The sequence below is a fragment of the Ricinus communis genome, chromosome 1 (genome assembly GCF_019578655.1).
Source record: "Ricinus communis isolate WT05 ecotype wild-type chromosome 1, ASM1957865v1, whole genome shotgun sequence".
Classification (NCBI taxonomy): Eukaryota; Viridiplantae; Streptophyta; class Magnoliopsida; order Malpighiales; family Euphorbiaceae; genus Ricinus; species Ricinus communis.
Genome location: NC_063256.1, coordinates 3,904,851 through 3,922,244, shown reverse-complemented (window position 1 = coordinate 3,922,244; position 17,394 = coordinate 3,904,851). Strand labels below are relative to the sequence as shown.

At 32.6% G+C, this 17,394-nt stretch overlaps 5 protein-coding genes across 9 annotated transcripts; 2 read left to right on the top strand and 3 right to left on the bottom strand.

Annotated features, from left to right (window-relative positions):
- The first annotated feature begins 1,226 nt into the window (after positions 1–1,226).
- Positions 1,227–5,330, top strand: LOC8281830 (casparian strip membrane protein 4). Of its 2 annotated transcripts, none has more exons than XM_048370435.1 (4): positions 1,227–4,167; positions 4,387–4,641; positions 4,719–4,842; positions 5,088–5,330. In XM_048370435.1, the coding sequence occupies exons 2-4, from the start codon at positions 4,412–4,414 to the stop codon at positions 5,307–5,309; spliced, it is 576 nt and encodes a 191-aa protein (XP_048226392.1). In that variant the 5' UTR covers positions 1,227–4,167; positions 4,387–4,411; the 3' UTR covers positions 5,310–5,330. The 2 variants fall into 2 exon arrangements, with proteins under 2 accessions (XP_048226392.1, XP_048226393.1); XM_048370436.1 differs by having other exon boundaries at positions 1,228–1,778.
- LOC8281831 (photosynthetic NDH subunit of lumenal location 2, chloroplastic) lies at positions 5,301–6,327 on the bottom strand. The gene is made up of 2 exons (XM_002522417.4): positions 5,785–6,327; positions 5,301–5,615 (listed from the first exon to the last, which is right to left on the bottom strand). The coding sequence occupies exons 1-2, from the start codon at positions 6,262–6,264 to the stop codon at positions 5,517–5,519; spliced, it is 579 nt and encodes a 192-aa protein (XP_002522463.1). The 5' UTR covers positions 6,265–6,327; the 3' UTR covers positions 5,301–5,516.
- A 1,077-nt stretch (positions 6,328–7,404) lies between these two features.
- LOC8281832 (2-hydroxy-palmitic acid dioxygenase mpo1) lies at positions 7,405–11,525 on the top strand. Of its 4 annotated transcripts, none has more exons than XM_015721362.3 (5): positions 7,405–8,059; positions 9,428–9,490; positions 9,574–9,645; positions 9,726–9,845; positions 11,133–11,525. In XM_015721362.3, the coding sequence occupies exons 1-4, from the start codon at positions 7,412–7,414 to the stop codon at positions 9,840–9,842; spliced, it is 900 nt and encodes a 299-aa protein (XP_015576848.2). In that variant the 5' UTR covers positions 7,405–7,411; the 3' UTR covers positions 9,843–9,845; positions 11,133–11,525. The 4 variants fall into 4 exon arrangements, with proteins under 4 accessions (XP_015576848.2, XP_015576849.2, XP_015576850.2 ...); XM_015721363.3 differs by lacking the exon at positions 11,133–11,525 and adding an exon at positions 10,600–10,737; XM_015721364.3 differs by lacking the exon at positions 11,133–11,525 and adding an exon at positions 10,046–10,095.
- Positions 10,163–12,914, bottom strand: LOC8281833 (cytochrome P450 704B1). The gene is made up of 6 exons (XM_002522419.4): positions 12,297–12,914; positions 11,898–12,113; positions 11,480–11,776; positions 11,008–11,394; positions 10,589–10,789; positions 10,163–10,456 (listed from the first exon to the last, which is right to left on the bottom strand). Exons 1-6 carry the CDS (start codon positions 12,624–12,626, stop codon positions 10,277–10,279), a joined length of 1,611 nt encoding a protein of 536 aa, XP_002522465.2. The 5' UTR covers positions 12,627–12,914; the 3' UTR covers positions 10,163–10,276.
- A 583-nt stretch (positions 12,915–13,497) lies between these two features.
- LOC8281834 (NAC domain-containing protein 2) lies at positions 13,498–15,045 on the bottom strand. Its single transcript, XM_002522420.4, has 3 exons — positions 14,704–15,045; positions 14,320–14,600; positions 13,498–14,224 (listed from the first exon to the last, which is right to left on the bottom strand). Exons 1-3 carry the CDS (start codon positions 14,870–14,872, stop codon positions 13,829–13,831), a joined length of 846 nt encoding a protein of 281 aa, XP_002522466.1. The 5' UTR covers positions 14,873–15,045; the 3' UTR covers positions 13,498–13,828.
- Between the last annotated feature and the right edge of the window lie 2,349 nt (positions 15,046–17,394).

The window sequence follows — 17,394 nt, the reverse complement described above, 5'->3', positions numbered from 1 at the left end:
AATTAGCGAGGGGCTAATTAGAATTGGAGAAGAGGCAGGAGGGGATAGGATAAGGGTTTCTTTTTATCATTTTGAATTGAAAAGAGAAAAAGTAAGAGAGAACCTCTGAATTGGAAAAATATAGAGGAAAGCCAAACTTTGCCTTCCAAGTTTTCTTGAAGAGTGTGAATAGCCAGAAAATAGATAACTGGATCATTCATCATCATCAATCCCTTATCCTGAACTTGAATCTAGCTAACTGATAAGTATTTCTTTATCTTTGACAAATTAAAAACAAAAGGATACTTGAAAACGGAAGGGTGGATGAAGTGTAGCTGGCAATAACTAATATTACTATTATTTATTAGCAAAAGAAGTGAAGTGTAGCTCCAACTTATTATTATTTTTGGGTTATGTTATTTTCATAAATAAAAATGTAGATTTAACAAATAAGAAATTTAAACTAAACAAATTAATTTATTAGCAAAAAAAGAAATGTAAATACTAAACTAATCTTTTTAATTTTAGCAATTTTAGTTTGAAAGAAAAATTTATCTACAATTTTAACCAATAAAATGATTCTGGTTAAACTTAAATTTCACATTGAGGATATGACTGCTTATCTGAATTAGAATATTCATTTAAAAAAGGAGACAAACAGTTTGGTAGAAAAGAGAAAAACTCAGATTTTTTTATTTTTTTTTTGATAACAGCTTAATGTTTTTATTTCCATAATATTTTATTTGAAATAATATCATATTAAAAAATTAAAAGTTTAGATACTAAATCTAAATGAATGAATATCAAATCAAGAAAAGTGGCTCAAGGAACTTAGAAAATTGGTTTGCACATTTAAAATCATAGTAAAATATCTAATTTTAATATATATTTCAATTTATACATTAAACTGTTAAACGAGTATTAACAGTTACACCTAAAGAAACTTTCTGTAATATTTTTTATATAAATTTATATATTAATATTTTAAATAACTTTTATTTTCATTGTAAATCAGCATTAGAATATTTAAGATTTACTCCCTAATTAAAGTACATTTTCATTTAGATTTGGCATAGTTGTCATAGTTATTAGTTCATTTTTAAATAGATTGTTATCAACTAATAATGATTAAGATTCTAAACAAACAGTGAAGAATTAAAATAATATTATTTGACATATAGAAAAGTCTTTTATTATTATTATTATTAGCGGTGGTTAGGTTTTAGTCTAAAATGTAAATGTGTGGTTATTGGAGAGGCTACCTCTGCAAATCTCACATCTCCAAGCAATGATTGCATCGCATGAGAGAAGTCCTAGCCCTCACTGCAACCACAAAGCTCCCTATAAAAACCAGAACACGACTACTATTCTTCTGCAACTACGAAACCCTTTTTGTTGTTTTCTTGCTTGCTACCAAGAAAATTCATTTTACACTCTTCTATCTCCATGCACCCATAAATCCCTACTTACATCTGTATAATAGAGAAAGAGATGCTGGCGTTATACATTGTCATCTAGGATTTTGCATGTGAAGATGAGGTAATGGTGCAGCCAAGGATGACTTGCCGAAATACTCTCTTATATGTAATACATATATGTATATGGTAGATGCAGCCGGCGAGCTGTTCTTGGCTACATTTCTACCCCATTATCATATGTTAGATCTATGATGATTATTGGTTGTAGCAGTATTACCCACAGAAGGAAGCCTTTATTTCTACTCATCATTATCACTTGTTAGATCTCTCCATCATTATTTTAGATATATGTATTAGCCATTGACGGAGGTCGAGAACCAGGTAAAATAAATTATGTGTAATTTATATTCATATTCTTTTACCTTGTATATGCTTTTTGATGAACAAGCAAACTAATAATATTTACAAAAATTTAAATTTTTTTTTTAAACTTTTATATACACAAATAAATAAAATAAATTAGCATTTAGTATGTTATATATATATATATATATATAATGAACTCTTTAAGTTTCTCATTCGAAGCATAGCATGTTATATATGATGAGTTATTTTAACATATGAACATTTTAACTAATCTAATAAAGGCTTCAACTTGTATTTTTTTTTTTTTGTTACTCTTGCCTATCACCAGAGTTAGCTTCATATACTTATCAAGCTATTTAGTTAAGGAGAGTTCTTGAAGAACTTCATTTATATGGAAGGCCTACTGCAGTTTGTCACAGTAATTCAGCTATCAAACTCTCAAAAGAGTCAGTTTTACATGGAAAAAGCAATCATATAATTTGTAGTTAGTAGAACAACTAATTTTATTTATTGCAGAAGTGAGGGATAGCAATATCATTCCACGTCCACACCTTTTTTGTTTACCATTTTATGGGAACGATCCAAAACAACTAAGAATCTAAACCAGAAGAATTACCATATTGATGGTGCAAGTCTTGACCCTTTTCTTTTTTTGGTTAACAATTCTCTACCTTGCATACTTTTTAATTTGTAGTTTATATTCTTCACGAATTCTTATCTACAATTTTCCAAATTACAAGCGCATCATTCCATTTAATAGATAAATGTTGATAGTTGGAACAGATAGATAGCTATTTCTTGACCGTAATCTTTGACACAATATATCAAAGTGATAGAACTTATACATCTGTTAGCATCAAAAGGAAATTTCCAGGTTGAAAAATCAATTTCTTTTTTTAAAATTTTTGGATTATGATCAGGAGATCAGTCTGTCTTGTACGCAGTATATTAATAGACCAAAATTGTTCGAAAGTTCTCTTTTGTATGTGTGTATTCTTCATATTAACTTATTTCTATTAGTTTTGGCCGAATGCATCTTTAGCACCTTAAACTTTTTAAGAATAATCACTTGATCGCTTGAATTTTTGTCCGGTTCTTATAGTTATTTGAACTAGTTTGTTGACTTATATATGGGCGTGTATTCACGTTAATAAAAGCATGTGTAAGTAAATTAATATGACATAAATATTCAAGGTCGGTGAATATATGGCTCCCTGAATTTTTTGAGAATAGTCACTTAGCCACTTAAATTTTTGTTTGATTTTATAGCCATCTGGACTATTTTCTTTTTATCACATAAATTTTATTTTGTTATTTCTGGAAACGCTTGTAAGACAAACACTGTAACATGAAATTGACTTGTATATATATTAAAAGAATGCTGAAGAATAAGCTAGAAAAGTAAATAATGCTTTTACTAAATTTCTAAATTTAAACTTTGCTTATCATCTTTAATAAACTTATACTTTTTTATAATAATTATATAATAATTTATTATCATTTTGAATATATCCACTCTTTAAGTTACAATTTCTCTTTAATAAATTTTATTATATAATCGCTCACATTTAAATACATGTCAACCGAAATTGATAATACATAGAGAAATGAGGATTTAAGATCTCAAAAGAACTAATTCAGGTGGCTATATGGACTTCATAAAAATTCAAGTGACTAAGTGACTATTCTTAGAAAGTTCAATGAGCTACATATATATCCGGTCGTATTCTTTTGATACATGTACAAGTTAATTCTATATTACAGTGTTTGTATTACATGCGTTCTTAATAACAATAAAATAAAATTTATGTGGTCCAAACGAACTAATTTAAATGGCTATAAACACTAAACAAAAATTCAAATAGCTAAGTGACTATTTTTAAAAAATTTAAAGAGACCTTATACATTTATATGTCTATATCCAAATATCATACATGGACAACAATTTAAGAGACTATTTTCTTTACAATGAAAGCATTGAGAAGAAACTGATAATACTGACTGCTGAGGGGTCAGATAATGACCTGCGGGATTGGTCTATTACCTTTAGTGTTAAAGGGAGTTAGACATCCTCCACAGACTTTTTGACTGGAGAAACCTTCGACGAGACCCATATTCAAATATCATTCGGAATCAAGAAGCTAATAAATAAATAAAACTATGAGGTTGCTGAGTTAAAGAATACCATGCAAGTAATCGCTGTGTACAGAAAGTAGCAAGAAGTAATCCATGGCCTGAGTACTTTTCTTCTACTGCAAAGGGGCTTAAAGGATTTCAGATGTATGCAAAGAAAGGTAGCAAATATATAAAGGAAGAAACTCTCTACCAAATTTGATAAAGTATATACAGCCATTTGCTAGAGTTGGAAGAAGGACAAATATCCTCTACCTTCAACTTCAGGCAGGTAGGATTTATGTGACACAAAACATCATTATCCTGGCATTAGTTAGACGATTTAAGCTATCAATGACCGCTTAGAGAAGGAAAACCAACCTAATACCCACTTTTAATTGTTTCTTACAGTTGCTTCCATTTAAGAAAATCCAAATTTGCTTTCTTGTGCTAATTCATATACAAACCAATATTATTCACTATATATTTCTACAATTCTTACCTACGAAAGCAAGGCACAAGAGATACCCTTAATCATGAAGACAGGATCAGTGGAGGCTGGTGAACAAGCATCGGAGGATGCAACCCCGAAACGCGGGAAGAAGCTGAACAGAGGGATTCTGATACTAGACCTCGTTTTAAGAGTTTTTGGAGCTATTTGCACCTTAGGAAGTGCGGTTGCCATGGGAACTACGAGTCAAACACTTCCATCTTCGTCTCAATTCTTCAGATTCAGGGCCAAGTACAATGATCTGCCAATGTTTATGTAAGTTGCTTACTTTTCCTCAAAATTTGAAGGGTTCAGAAATCTAGATACATTATATATGTTTTTCATTTATGCAGGTTCTTCGTGATTGCCAACTCTATTGTATGTGCATATCTTGTTCTTTCTCTTCGCCTGTCTATCTTCCATATCATCAGAAGCGCGGGGATAATCACTCGGATCATCTTAGTCACCTTTGATATGGTATATAAAAAGGGGAGAACTTTTCTTGAATCTTGAAACTTTCAGGCACCTGATCCTTGTTTAATCAGTGCAAAGAAAAACAAGGAAGGTGTTTATAGTGTTCCATTAGGCTTGGCAAATGTTCCTTGATTCCCCTGTCTATTACTGCCTTATGTTTTATACCATTTCAAGTTAACTTATTATTCAGAAAATTAAACAAGTTATTTACTAATCGAAATATTAATTGACATTTGAATCTTGTAAAGGTTATGCTGGTTCTTCTCACTTGTGGGGCTTCTGCTGCAACAAGCATCGACTACTTAGCACACAAAGGGAACGCTAGCGCTAATTGGCTCCCGTTTTGCGTGCGTTTCAGTCACTTCTGCAACCGAATATCTGGTTCCCTTATAGGATCTTTCTTCTCAATAATCATTTTTATGCTGCTTGTCATTTTATCAGCTGTGTCTCAATTTTCAATATGCAATTAATCACAGTGCTAATTTATTCTCTCTTCTGCCTTATGCACAGTAGCCTGAGGTATTGCCCATAGCTGATCCGACCTGAACACTGGCAATTCATCTTTTTTACAAGCATGAAATTTTGACTAGACACTGAATGTAATTGATAAAAGCGCCAACATAAATATTCGGATTTGCTAATCTAGCATCAAACACAAATGTGTATATCAACAAATATTATGCCAAATATGTCACAACATCATCTATGGCCTTCAGCGTCTTCTCGTAGTATAGATACGACTCGTATACTTTTGGCGACCGAACGTATTGATCAAGCTGCAACAGAAACAAAAAGAGAACCAAAGTCCTGATATTAAAGTTGTGTACTTACAGTGAATACATTCTCACTAAATCATTTTCTTTACAATTAACCATTCTCAAGATGGGTATAAATTAATCAGACTTGGAATTGCGAACAGAAAAAGAAAAAGGATAAGGGACATACCTTCGCCATATTTTCAACCAAGACGTTGGCCAACTCAACATACTCATTCCAGCGACCTTTAGGCAGAGTAGACATGGCAATTTTCAAATCTTTCGAAAGATAAGATTGCTTTAGCCTAATGTAGAATATGACATACCTCCAAGACATGGTTTCTAGCATATTCCTAATACTATGTAACCCTTCAGCAGTCTGTCTGATTCTTGCAACTGAATCTTCAGGTGATAAATCAGGTTCAAAGAAACGTTCCCATATAAAAGAACGAACACCCCAATTCTCAGCCAGTGCTGGAGGAGACTGTTGAACTTGCGCCAGTGAAGTGGCAAGAAATGTTGTTATAAAGATTTTTCTCCTTGATGCACTGGTGACATTAGTTTCCTGGGGTGAGACTGAGGCCTTGAGAGTTGGGATCGAGTGTTTGAAATGGTGGGTGCTCTGGGCATGGAAGATAGTAGTAGTGGTGTTTGTGAGGAGACTGTTCATGGTTTTAATTTGGATAAAGCCTGTGGAGGAAAGGAATTGAAATTCAATGGAAATGTTTTTATGTGGATTTTCTGCGGCTAGTAGCACGCCTTAGCTTTTTGCCACGTGGCACTCATTATCTTGCCTTGTTCGAAAGCTTATACTTTCTCTTTAGGCAAGATTGTCTTGCTGAGTATAAAAAGCAAAGTGACATATGCAGATATAATAAAATTGAGTTTGTGCCATTTTTTACACGAATTTATTCTCAACAACTCTCATAAATGAAATCTTCCTAAACATAATAACTCTATCAACTGCAAATTATAATTGCAGTTACATCACATGTACCAAATTAGATGATATTAAGTTGTTTGGTAATTTGGTTTTAAGTCCTTTTCTTGATGTGATTATTCATTTATTAATCCTCATCTCTATACTAATTATGGATTAATTAGGAAAAATAAGACAAACAAAACAACATAATGTAATATGCAAATTTGTGAAAGCAGAGAACAGAAGAGTGATTTAATTGATTTAAAACCAATATTATGAAATGAGGAAGGTCAGAGTGCAAATTCAGCATAGTAACTATAATTAAAAAAATTCAATAGAAATTTGAATTCCATGTTCATTTCATTAATCCGTGCTAGTAATTAAATGTGACGAGAGAAGAAAAATATGAGAAAAGAAATAAATTTAATTAGAAATTAAGTTAGATATAAATTATGAGTAGCGAAATTAAAAAATTTGTGATGACATTAGTTTAAAGATTAAAAAAATAGATTTTGACTTTATCAATTTTTGAATTCAACTTAATTCACATTTTACCCTATATTATAAAGTTTTTTTTTCTTAAATGTTTTTGTCAAATATATTCAAAAATTTCTAGTCGTTTATATGACATTGTTTTAAAGCCTTTATTTTGAAATTAAAAAAAAAGAATTCTTTGTATGTATGCTTTTGATATAAAATAAAAAAATAAAAGCTAGTTCTAAAGTATTGAATTGTGTAAAAATATTTAAAATAACTATTTTTAAGGGAGAAAAGACATAAAAATTAATATAAAAAAACAAAATAGCTATTCTTTTCAAGAATTTAAATTGGAAAAAAACATACTATAAAATAATCTCTTCAAGATTCGGTAAATAAACAATAATAACTGAAAAACATGAATAAAATAAATAACAGGCAAACAACTTCGACTTTGACAAGTAGAGCAGCAGAAGGAAACGATTGGCTTCAGTCATTAGCATACAGGACCAAACCAGCCTTTCATGGCTTCTCTGTTTCCATGACTGATCAGTCTATGAAAATATCCCCATATTATTATTCTCTAAAGATCTATCATAATACCTTCTTCTTTTTTTTTACAAAACCAGATAAAACCCATTATTCTTTTCCAAGAAAAGCCATCAACTTTCTTCCAAATTCTCTCTCTTTCTTTCGCTTTTCCTTGAAATCCATAATGGGAAAGTCTGGATTTTTTGATTTAGAGAAGCATTTTGCATTCTATGGGGCGTATCATAGTAACCCAGTAAACGTATTGATTCATATGATATTTGTTTGGCCAATCTTTTTCACTGCTCTTCTTATCCTTTACTTCACACCTTCTGTATTTAATCTAAAGATGTCTCTTTTATGCCATGGTGATATTGTTCTTCTTTTCAATTTTGGCTTCTTGTTTGCTTTGATTTATGCCTTGTTTTATATCTTTCTTGATGCTAAAGCTGGTTCCTTGGCGGCTCTGCTGTGTGCTTTTTGTTGGGTGGCTAGTTGTTCTTTAGCTAGGTGGCTTGGGTTTTCCCTTGCTTGGAAGGTAAATTTTTCTCCTTTTTGGATTGGTTTTTGATAATAATATTCAAGTGGGTTCTCCTTTTCCTTTTTTCTTCTTATATAAATCGATGTTGTATTGAAGTTTTCTTCGAATGTTAATATCTGTACGCTTGCGATCGTCTCGAAATTAATTACTTGTATGATACAATCATACAACTCCTATCTTTCTGTTCAAATTACAGGAAGGATGAAAATTGTTAAATATGATCAGATGATAAAATGTTGTTTGTTCGTCTCCCACTAGTGAAATCACTTGCCCCTTTTATCTAATGTAATTACTCTGTGATTTTGTTTTGCTTGTTCTTTTAAATTATGAGTATAGGTTAGTTTTATATTTCATTTTTACATAATCGCTTAATGTTATGTTCATTTGGTATTTGTATTTGTTATAGAATGAGTGTTTTGGTTCTAGCTTTGTATAATAAATACAGCTATATCTGTGGTTGGAAATCTGACATCTCATACCTAACTTGGTCAGATTTTGTTGTCTTCGATTTTGCCCGTTAACCTCTTCTACTTTTGTAACTAACAGTTTCTCGTCTGGCATTAATTTGCATAAATTAGACATCAACATGGGTTGGCTGTTGAAATTTAATTACTATAGCCCTCTTCACATATCATCCCCTTCGCAGGCTGTGCATCTGAAATCTTTAATTTGGAATTAAAAGACACTCTGATGATGTTAATTTACATCTATATCACGGAATGCATGTCATATCTCATATATGGATTCACATTTTCCTTTGCTATATATTCAGTGGCAATGCTTGAGAAGTTCTGGATTTTGGAGTTAACCATAAAATCTTTCTCTCTCTGTCTAAATGTATTACGTGTGTAATAAATATGGATAAATATAAGCAGTAATTTGAACTGATGCATCATCTGAATTAATTGTTTTTTGTTTATGACATGAGGTTTGTTGACATCGAGAATAAGTCAGAATCAGTACAGTTTAATCAGCTAGTATTTTTTTATTGGTGCATCTTAACCCAATTTTTGGAAAGCAACATTCCAGAAGCGTAAAATCAAAATGTAAGATAACAAGGATATTCAACTTCAATGTTAAAGTATCAAAAAAATCTTGAACCAATGGAATTATTCCTCGTCTTTGATTGTCTTAAGCAATAGTTGTTTGAAAGTGAACTGCGATCCATTTTCATCTAAAGAGCATTCCTTCAATGCAACTTGACCATTTTGACAGTCTGTAGTTATTGGGTTGGGTGTATGGTATTAATTTATTTGTGAGACAGCAATTATTGTCAGGATCATCCAGTCTCCTAAGTTCCTTTCTTTCAGCTTCTATCACTAAAAAATATTACTATGAGGCAGCATTTATATTTTGTTTTTGCAGGTCGTTTTGGTGGCTCAAATTGTTTGTTGGACTGGACAATTCATTGGTCATGGGGTCTTTGAGGTAACTTATTATGTGATTTGCAAACTTCAATAAATTTCCACTATATCTTTTTATTTATATGAAAGTTGATTGATACCCTGCAGAAAAGAGCACCTGCTCTTCTGGACAATCTTGCTCAAGCATTTATAATGGCTCCCTTCTTTGTGCTGCTGGAGGTAATATTTTATAGCTTAAGCTTCATGGTTTTATGACTGTTATGATCTGAAAAGAAGTGAAATATTTTGCTACCTTTTAGGCTCTTCAAATCTTCTTTGTTTACGAGCCATATCCAGGGTTTCATGCAAATGTTCAAGTGAAGATTGAAGCTGAAATCAATCAGTGGCAAGAGAAGAAGGAGAAGTTGCTTGCTTAAAATGTAAGCTGGGTTCTCTGTGTGATTAACTTTATTGATCTGCATATTTCCCATTACTGAACAACACCAAACTACTCGATGTCAAATAGTTTATATATGTTATCATAGAAAACATACTTAAGAACCATAAAGATGAATATACACATGGTTAACCTTTTATAGCTAGGAACAGTTCACTTCTTTCACCTTCATTTTCTGTGCAGTAAGCTTTGACATCAAAAGGAATAAGAAGAATAAAATATATTTCCTTGCTTGTGCAATTGTTAATGTGGTTTTGGGGTTCTGAAAGTTAGCTATAAAAAAAGTTACATGCAACAAGATTCTTTGCATATTGGAACAGTTTATTTACTTACTGTTTCAATTGTCTCCATACAGCCTGAAAATGCTTGCAGTTGATATAACACAAGTTGGAAATAAATGCATCTAGAACTATCTTATGAGCACCTAGTCACTCTAAGCTTCAAGCCGTGCGCCATTGATAGAATTGTCATCATCCTGTATTGCACTGGATGATTCGACACTAAATCAAATTTGAAAAATCTACAGAGTATAGCCAACGTCATCTTCATCTGAAGATATGCAGAGTCTTTTCCGAGGCATATCCTTGGTCCAGCCTGCACTCACATAAAGAAAACAACTATAAGCCCCCTTAATTCTTAGGAGACAAAAACCATCCCTGGAAAGTTTCACAAACTTCTCTATTATGCAACTCTTAAGATTAAGCATATAATATCTTTGTAGCGTACTTGAAATGCAGTGAACTTGAATGGAGATGCATTCTGGAAGAATCCATCTTTGAGCCATCTCTCAGGCTTGAATGAAGCTGCATCAGGTCCCCAGTTATACTCCATCCTACCCATTGAATAGGGAACATAAGTTACCATCCCTCCTGCTTTGACTTTCGTGCCATCAGGCAAGACATCATCCTCGAGAATCCCCTTAGGGTCCTACAGTCATTCATTATTAGCTTCTCTGCGTAATGTTTTCAAAATTCCTGTTTTATTTATGTATCAGCTCAACTACATTCCATATCAAGCATGTCATGCTATGAACTATAAAACTCGGGTTACCTGGCGTTGGCGTCCTCCTCCCACTAACTGCTAAATTTCCCTTTCGCAAATATTGCTGATGTATTAAGACTAATAAATAGGGAAAATAATCATACCTGAGGGACTGCTGGGTATAGTCGAAGAGTCTCAGTTATCACTGCGTGCAAATAGTATAGTTTTCCCAATGAATCATAAATCAAGAGTTCTGCATATTGCACTAATCGTTGAGTGAATGATTCAGGATCATCCAAATCAATCTGAAGCAATGTAACGTTCTCTTCCTTTGCCCTCTCTTCCTCGAGAGTTTTCAGCTCCATGAATAGATTCTCAGCTACATGGTTATTTGTCATTATCATGTATATCGCCCATGACAGAGTTGTTGCTGTTGTGTCTCGGCCAGCAATCACAAAATTGAGGACAATATCTCTCAAACTTTTGTCTGTCAAATTGTTATCTGGGTCTTCACCTAACTCAATAAACCTTGATAATATATCATGCTTTACCTGAAATATCCATATTAGTTGGTTAGTAAAGAAAAGTATCCGTTATCATTCTTCTGCAGAGAAGAATTGGTCGTTGTAATGGTACCTTGTTATTATTTCTGGTCTTTCGAGCTTCTTCTACTTCTGCCTTCCTTCTATGAATGACAGAGTAGGTGAAATCATCAATTATTTTGATGCTTTTTTCGAGTAGAGCTTCTGATCCCACATTGAGGAATTTCTTTACTTTCCACAATGGATCAATGAACCGAAGTGTGACAATGATGTTTGCAGTGTCAAAAGCTTGAGCAAAACAGTTATCTGGTAGATCAGGAGCCAATGTTCCTATTTCAACTCCAAAGCCAACTTTGCATATGGAATCCAAAGTCAATCTCATGAATAGCTCCTACGAAAAACATATTTTTTTTTGGGGCTCAGTTAAGCTTGACAAAATCATAAAGAAAGTGGCATTTGCGAGGCATAATCTACAAAATAAACGTAAATGATTAGGAACTTCTGATTGTCACCTGCATATCTATTTCTTTATTGTGAAAAGATGCATGACTGAGAATAGATGAAAGCTTTAAGGTATATTCTCTGAAAACTGTGGTGCTGAAGTCCCTCAAATTCTTAGATGCAAACTCAAAACTAGCAGTCTTTCTTTGTTTCCTCCATAAATCACCATCTACATTAAAAATCCCATCTCCAAGCAGCACTTCCATATATGAATGGTATGTCTCACCCTTCAGTTGATATTAATTTCCAAGGTCAGCAAAGATGAGAAAATTAAAAAAAAAAAAAAAAAAAAAAAACATTAGACTTCAAAACTTGGTACAGAAGCAATGAAACCATAATCCCACCAGAAATTACCGCGACCGTTGGAATATTGAGTAAATAAATACACATTAATGAGAAACAGTTGTTACCTTTGGATAATTGGCAAAGTTGGTCTTAAGAACATGTTCAACATTAGTAGGATCAGCAATGTAAGTGTATGTTGTGAATGGCATGGGGACTACTACAGTTCTCAACTCAGATAAGTATTCAACAAGCCAATCATGCATTCTATCATAGTTTGTAAGCTGCTCAATTGCTGCACCTACAATTGGCCATGATTTTGGTCCTTTCTTGTTCCTCTGGGTCCATCTATAAATAAACATCCATGACAAGACTAGACAAGCTATCATCAACACCATGTTGTATCCATCAGAGGAAGAAGGAGAGGAAACCAATGAAATACCCATTTCTTTTTCCATTGATAACGATATCTAAACCACAAAGACCTCAATCAAATTGTTTTTCTTATATCAAGTAAGGAAATGGTAAAGAGTAAGTTGGTTAAGAAACAGGTTAGTGGTGAATTTATGAGGTATAGAAAGAGCTATTTTCTGTCACAATCTTTGTATGCTTTGGGATAGCTTGAGATAAAGTTGCTTCACCTCTTTTATGCTCTTAACCTAATTTTTATCCTTGAAGTAAATTCAAGATAGCAGAAAATGCTAATTTTGCAGTAAAATCAAGATAAAGTTGATAAATAATCCACATGATGACTCATTCAAAGAAGCAAGTAATAGTTGAAGCTTATTCAAATGGAATTCCACCTTCCTGATGCATGATGTGGAATTGGAATCCTGCATCTGATTAAGGGATTATATTTATCTGTTTTGAACATTGATCCCTATCAAAGTCAATAACAAGTTAATCCATGCATGCACCAAACTAATGGTTGCATCACCCAAATCACTTTCCACAGTTTTTGTTGACCAGCATCAGAATTACTACGATTTTTTTATTTTAGGATAAGTAACACTTGTTTTGTTAATCAAACCATCCCAAGGCTGCAAATAATTGTGCAAGAGGCAGTCTGGAACTCCTCAATAGTTTTTAATGTACCTTTCAAGAGCTTCAAATAATTAAAATGGCTAAAAGAAAGATAAGTCCAAGGAAAATGCTGCACTAATTGTTCGGATTTCCAAGCCTGTCATCAGGCCTTAATTTTGAATTCAGCAAGTTTTATTTAAATAATTTGTATGCTACAACTCTGTAATTCAATTATATATCTTAATCAACAAAATACATCATCCAATGGAATTAACAGATTCAAACCTCATTTCTATGACTAAGTCATTAGGCTCAAATTTATTGACAGTATGATGCTGTCTTGGATTAAGAAGATTACTACAAAGAATCTCCATTTCCAATGGAAATAAAAGGAAACAGCTTCATTAGTGGATGTGATGAACATGTACATCATTCAAGCTAGCTTCTTTGTAAATTATACTAATATCAGATTTACCTTGCTTATATTGTATCTATCTAATTCACAATCGACTATCGAGTGAGATAATTATATATTCTTCAGAAAGCAATTTGTACATCTCCTGTACTGACGTCAAACACTGTTCTATCCTATAAAAAGACAATTATCTTTTCTTCAGCTAATTCAAAACCAGGAAAATCATTGGAATTCGTAGACCATTGGATTCACAAATAGTGGCTGGTTCAAGGCGCTACCCTGATTCACCTGTAATTTCCCAGAATCGACATATTGTTGAGACATTTCTCCCAGCTGAAATTTCTCAACTTGGTCAGTCTCAACTTTTGCCATGATGTTTTGGAAATCAAAACTTGCATTGCATGTGTTATCATTTAAAAGCTGTGAAATTGGACCCATGTAATCCAAATCCAATAGATGAGAGAGAGAAAAAGTCCTTGGAAATTTCAACATTTGTTGTTCACTAATATCATTAGAAGCAGGTTTGTCCAGTTGAGTGTTTCTATATTCTATCTTCTCCTCCAAATGTCTTGCCATTTGCCTCTTCTTATAGATCCTACAAAGGACCCAATCATCCAACTGAAAGACATAAACCACAAAACATAGTTAGAAAAAGACCCTGAAAATCACATGGTAGTAACTATTATTTCAGAATGATGACAAAAGGGGCTTACCCTCATGGATCCATTTTGTTTACTGGCTTGCTTTCTCGAATCATTTAAACGATATTCATGCATAATCCAATCAGTCTTAATGCCCTTTGGTGGTCTACCCTTGTAAAAGACAAGAGCTTTCTTGACACCAACATATTTAGAAGCACTGTAAATGGCCTTATCTGTGCCAGTGGCCTTCCAATACCCTGAAACAGTTGCTCTATTAGGCCTCACTCCATTCGGATACTTCCTGTCTCGAGGAGTAAAAAAGTACCATTCATTTTCTACAAATTCTGATTTCTCTGCATCATTAAAAACGATATAGGTCATATGAACTTGTACACATAAAAAGAAAATTCTTAAAAGAATGAGAATTGGGGTGTTTTAGCTTAATCAGATACTAACCGGGTAATTGCCAAGGATCAAACTTGTAAATATCAACCTCTGGGATTATTGATACAGGGCATGGCCTGGATGTTGCTTGGTTACGAAGGTAATACATGATCAATTCTTCATCAGTGGGATGGAACCTAAAACCAGGAGGTAGTTCAGAGTTGCAAGTTCTTCCTTGCATGTCTATGATTGCTGATAAAAAGAAAACAGTACAAGAAAATGATATTATCTCCACCCGGAAGAAAAGGAAAGGAAGAATAAAAGGTTTGGTTCCAAGAGATATTTAGATGAATTAAGTGATGAATTAAGAGAAGAGGGCGAGGAGGAATTAGGTGTTTGAAATGTTTGCAAGGAGAAAGCTATGGCTTTTATCAGTGAAGGGTTTTTTGTCGTCTAGTGTGCTTGCGTGATTTTCATTGGTTATTTTATTGATTTAAATTATATGGGATGACGACGAGTTGTTAGCCATACTTGAAAATATAAACATTTTAAAAAGAAAAAACATATAAAAGGAATTTATATTTTCTAAATTCGAATTTATTATTATTGTGGTCGTCCAAGTCTTCTTCTGGTTGCTTGGCATTTGTTCTATAAAGAAGTGTTACTGTTTGTTCTTTTGTTTGCTTTTATCCAAAAAGGATATCCATTTGGATATTTTTCATTGATTTTTCCAAAATATTGGCACTGGTGTGCTCCACTCTTTCACACGCGCCGCCAAAGGAATGGGGCTATTAATTTATGAACTTTCTCCTCTCTTTCTTTCCTTTTGACTTCTCTAATGTGTTATTGACAATTGAATGATTTCAGTCTTCATTCCATGAACTTATCGAGGTTCTCTATAACAAACCAAAGCAAAGAGAAAATATCATTTTCTTTAAATAATTATGCACCATTTAGATTATTATTGCCAATTAACAATCCCCTCCCTAAATTAAAAATGAAAATGTAATGTGATTAAGATTATTAAATTTTGAGTCTTTTTGAGATTGCAATTAAAAGTATTTACATAAAGATTTAGGAAATTGTCAAGGCAAATCATCGTTAATAATTAATAACTGATAATTAATAAATTTTATAAGCGATTGTTATTAATATATTGAATGACCATTTATGTATATATTAATTTCTAAGATATATATATAATTTTATAATTTTTATCAAGACTTCTTAACTATTAGTTATAGGCCACGTTAATACGGAGGGTACCAAAGAATTCTATTCATATCATATTTACAAAATCACATGGATTATCAATTTGGGATCTTATAATAACTATATACTAAGTTTATAAATGGGAGCACTATTAGTACGTATACCAAAGCTTCTCACCAAGAAATCAAACCTAAATTAGACAGGGTCCATACCCAATTCCGTCACTAAAATTAACAATCAATTATTTGCTCCTTGGGATACAAAAAGAAAATACTTTAAGAAAAACTGATTAAAGAGTCCAATTTGAATGTGAATGTGAATGCAACTTTTGTGGTGGTGGAGGGAGTGTAGAACTTGAAAACCTTAACCTCGTATTGCACTTGAAAAAACATTTGTCCAATCAACCGGGTTCATTCATTTAAATATAAAATTAAAAAGAAAAATAGCAGTAGCTATCAGGCCCACTTGCTAAACTGCCACGTACCTACTTGCCAAAAAGGTACAAGGAGTAGAAAGTCTTAGCCAGGAGATAAGCATCGCATGAGAAAAATAAATGTCTCTGTTTAAAAAATAAAAATGAATATGATGCCTTAATTTTTACTTTGTGGTTCTTATCTGGCCACTTCACCAGCATTACCTTTTCATTAGCAACCACGCTTAAGCCATTTTTTAATGTCACGTGTTAGCTCTAAGTCCTTTGGATTGAGATTAAGACTCCCCAATCACGTGGCTAAGCTTAAATTAGGCTAATATTGTTAATAATTGAAATTGTCACCTTTGGATAATTTTATATATATATATATATAAAAGTGAGAATAGTAGTAGTCAAAGGTTCCTGTATTGGATTTAATGTTACAACTCTTCCACTTCATATGGTTATGTCGATTTCAAATTAATAATTATTTTAATAAAAAGTCAATTAATTCAAATTAATAGGTGTATTCCAATCTGTATAGATGAACTTCAATCGGAGAAACTACGGTGAGATGGAAAGAAAAAAATATAAAATTGTGAATAATTTATAATATATGATGGATAAGAAATTAAATGTAAAAAGTGAGATAAATTATTATTATTTTTATTTTTTATTCCGATGGTTGGAATTGGGTCCCATAATTAAGTGTCGACACAGCTATGGATTCCCACATAATTTTAAGGAGACAGGTGGAACGAAGAATATTCTATGAGGAATCCTAGCCGTTCAAATAGGGAGGGCCCCAATTGGGGATGGGATGAGGAATGCGTGTTGGTATTAGGTGGCTTGTCTTTCTCGATACAAAAATTCTGTCTTTAACGATGGCGATAAATTAGAATCAATGGGCAGCTAATTGGGGGCTGATGTGCCCAATTTTCTTTTTGTGTACATCATAATAATCCCTTACCTAAATAATTTTATTTTATTTTTTATTTTTTAAGAATCATCATATTTCCTTGCAAATGGTAGCTCCTAATTTTCAAGGGGAGATTGATTAAGTTAAAATTATATCTCATTTTAGAAGAAACTTTATCAATTTAGTCACAAAACTAATAATATTTAATCATAAAAAAATA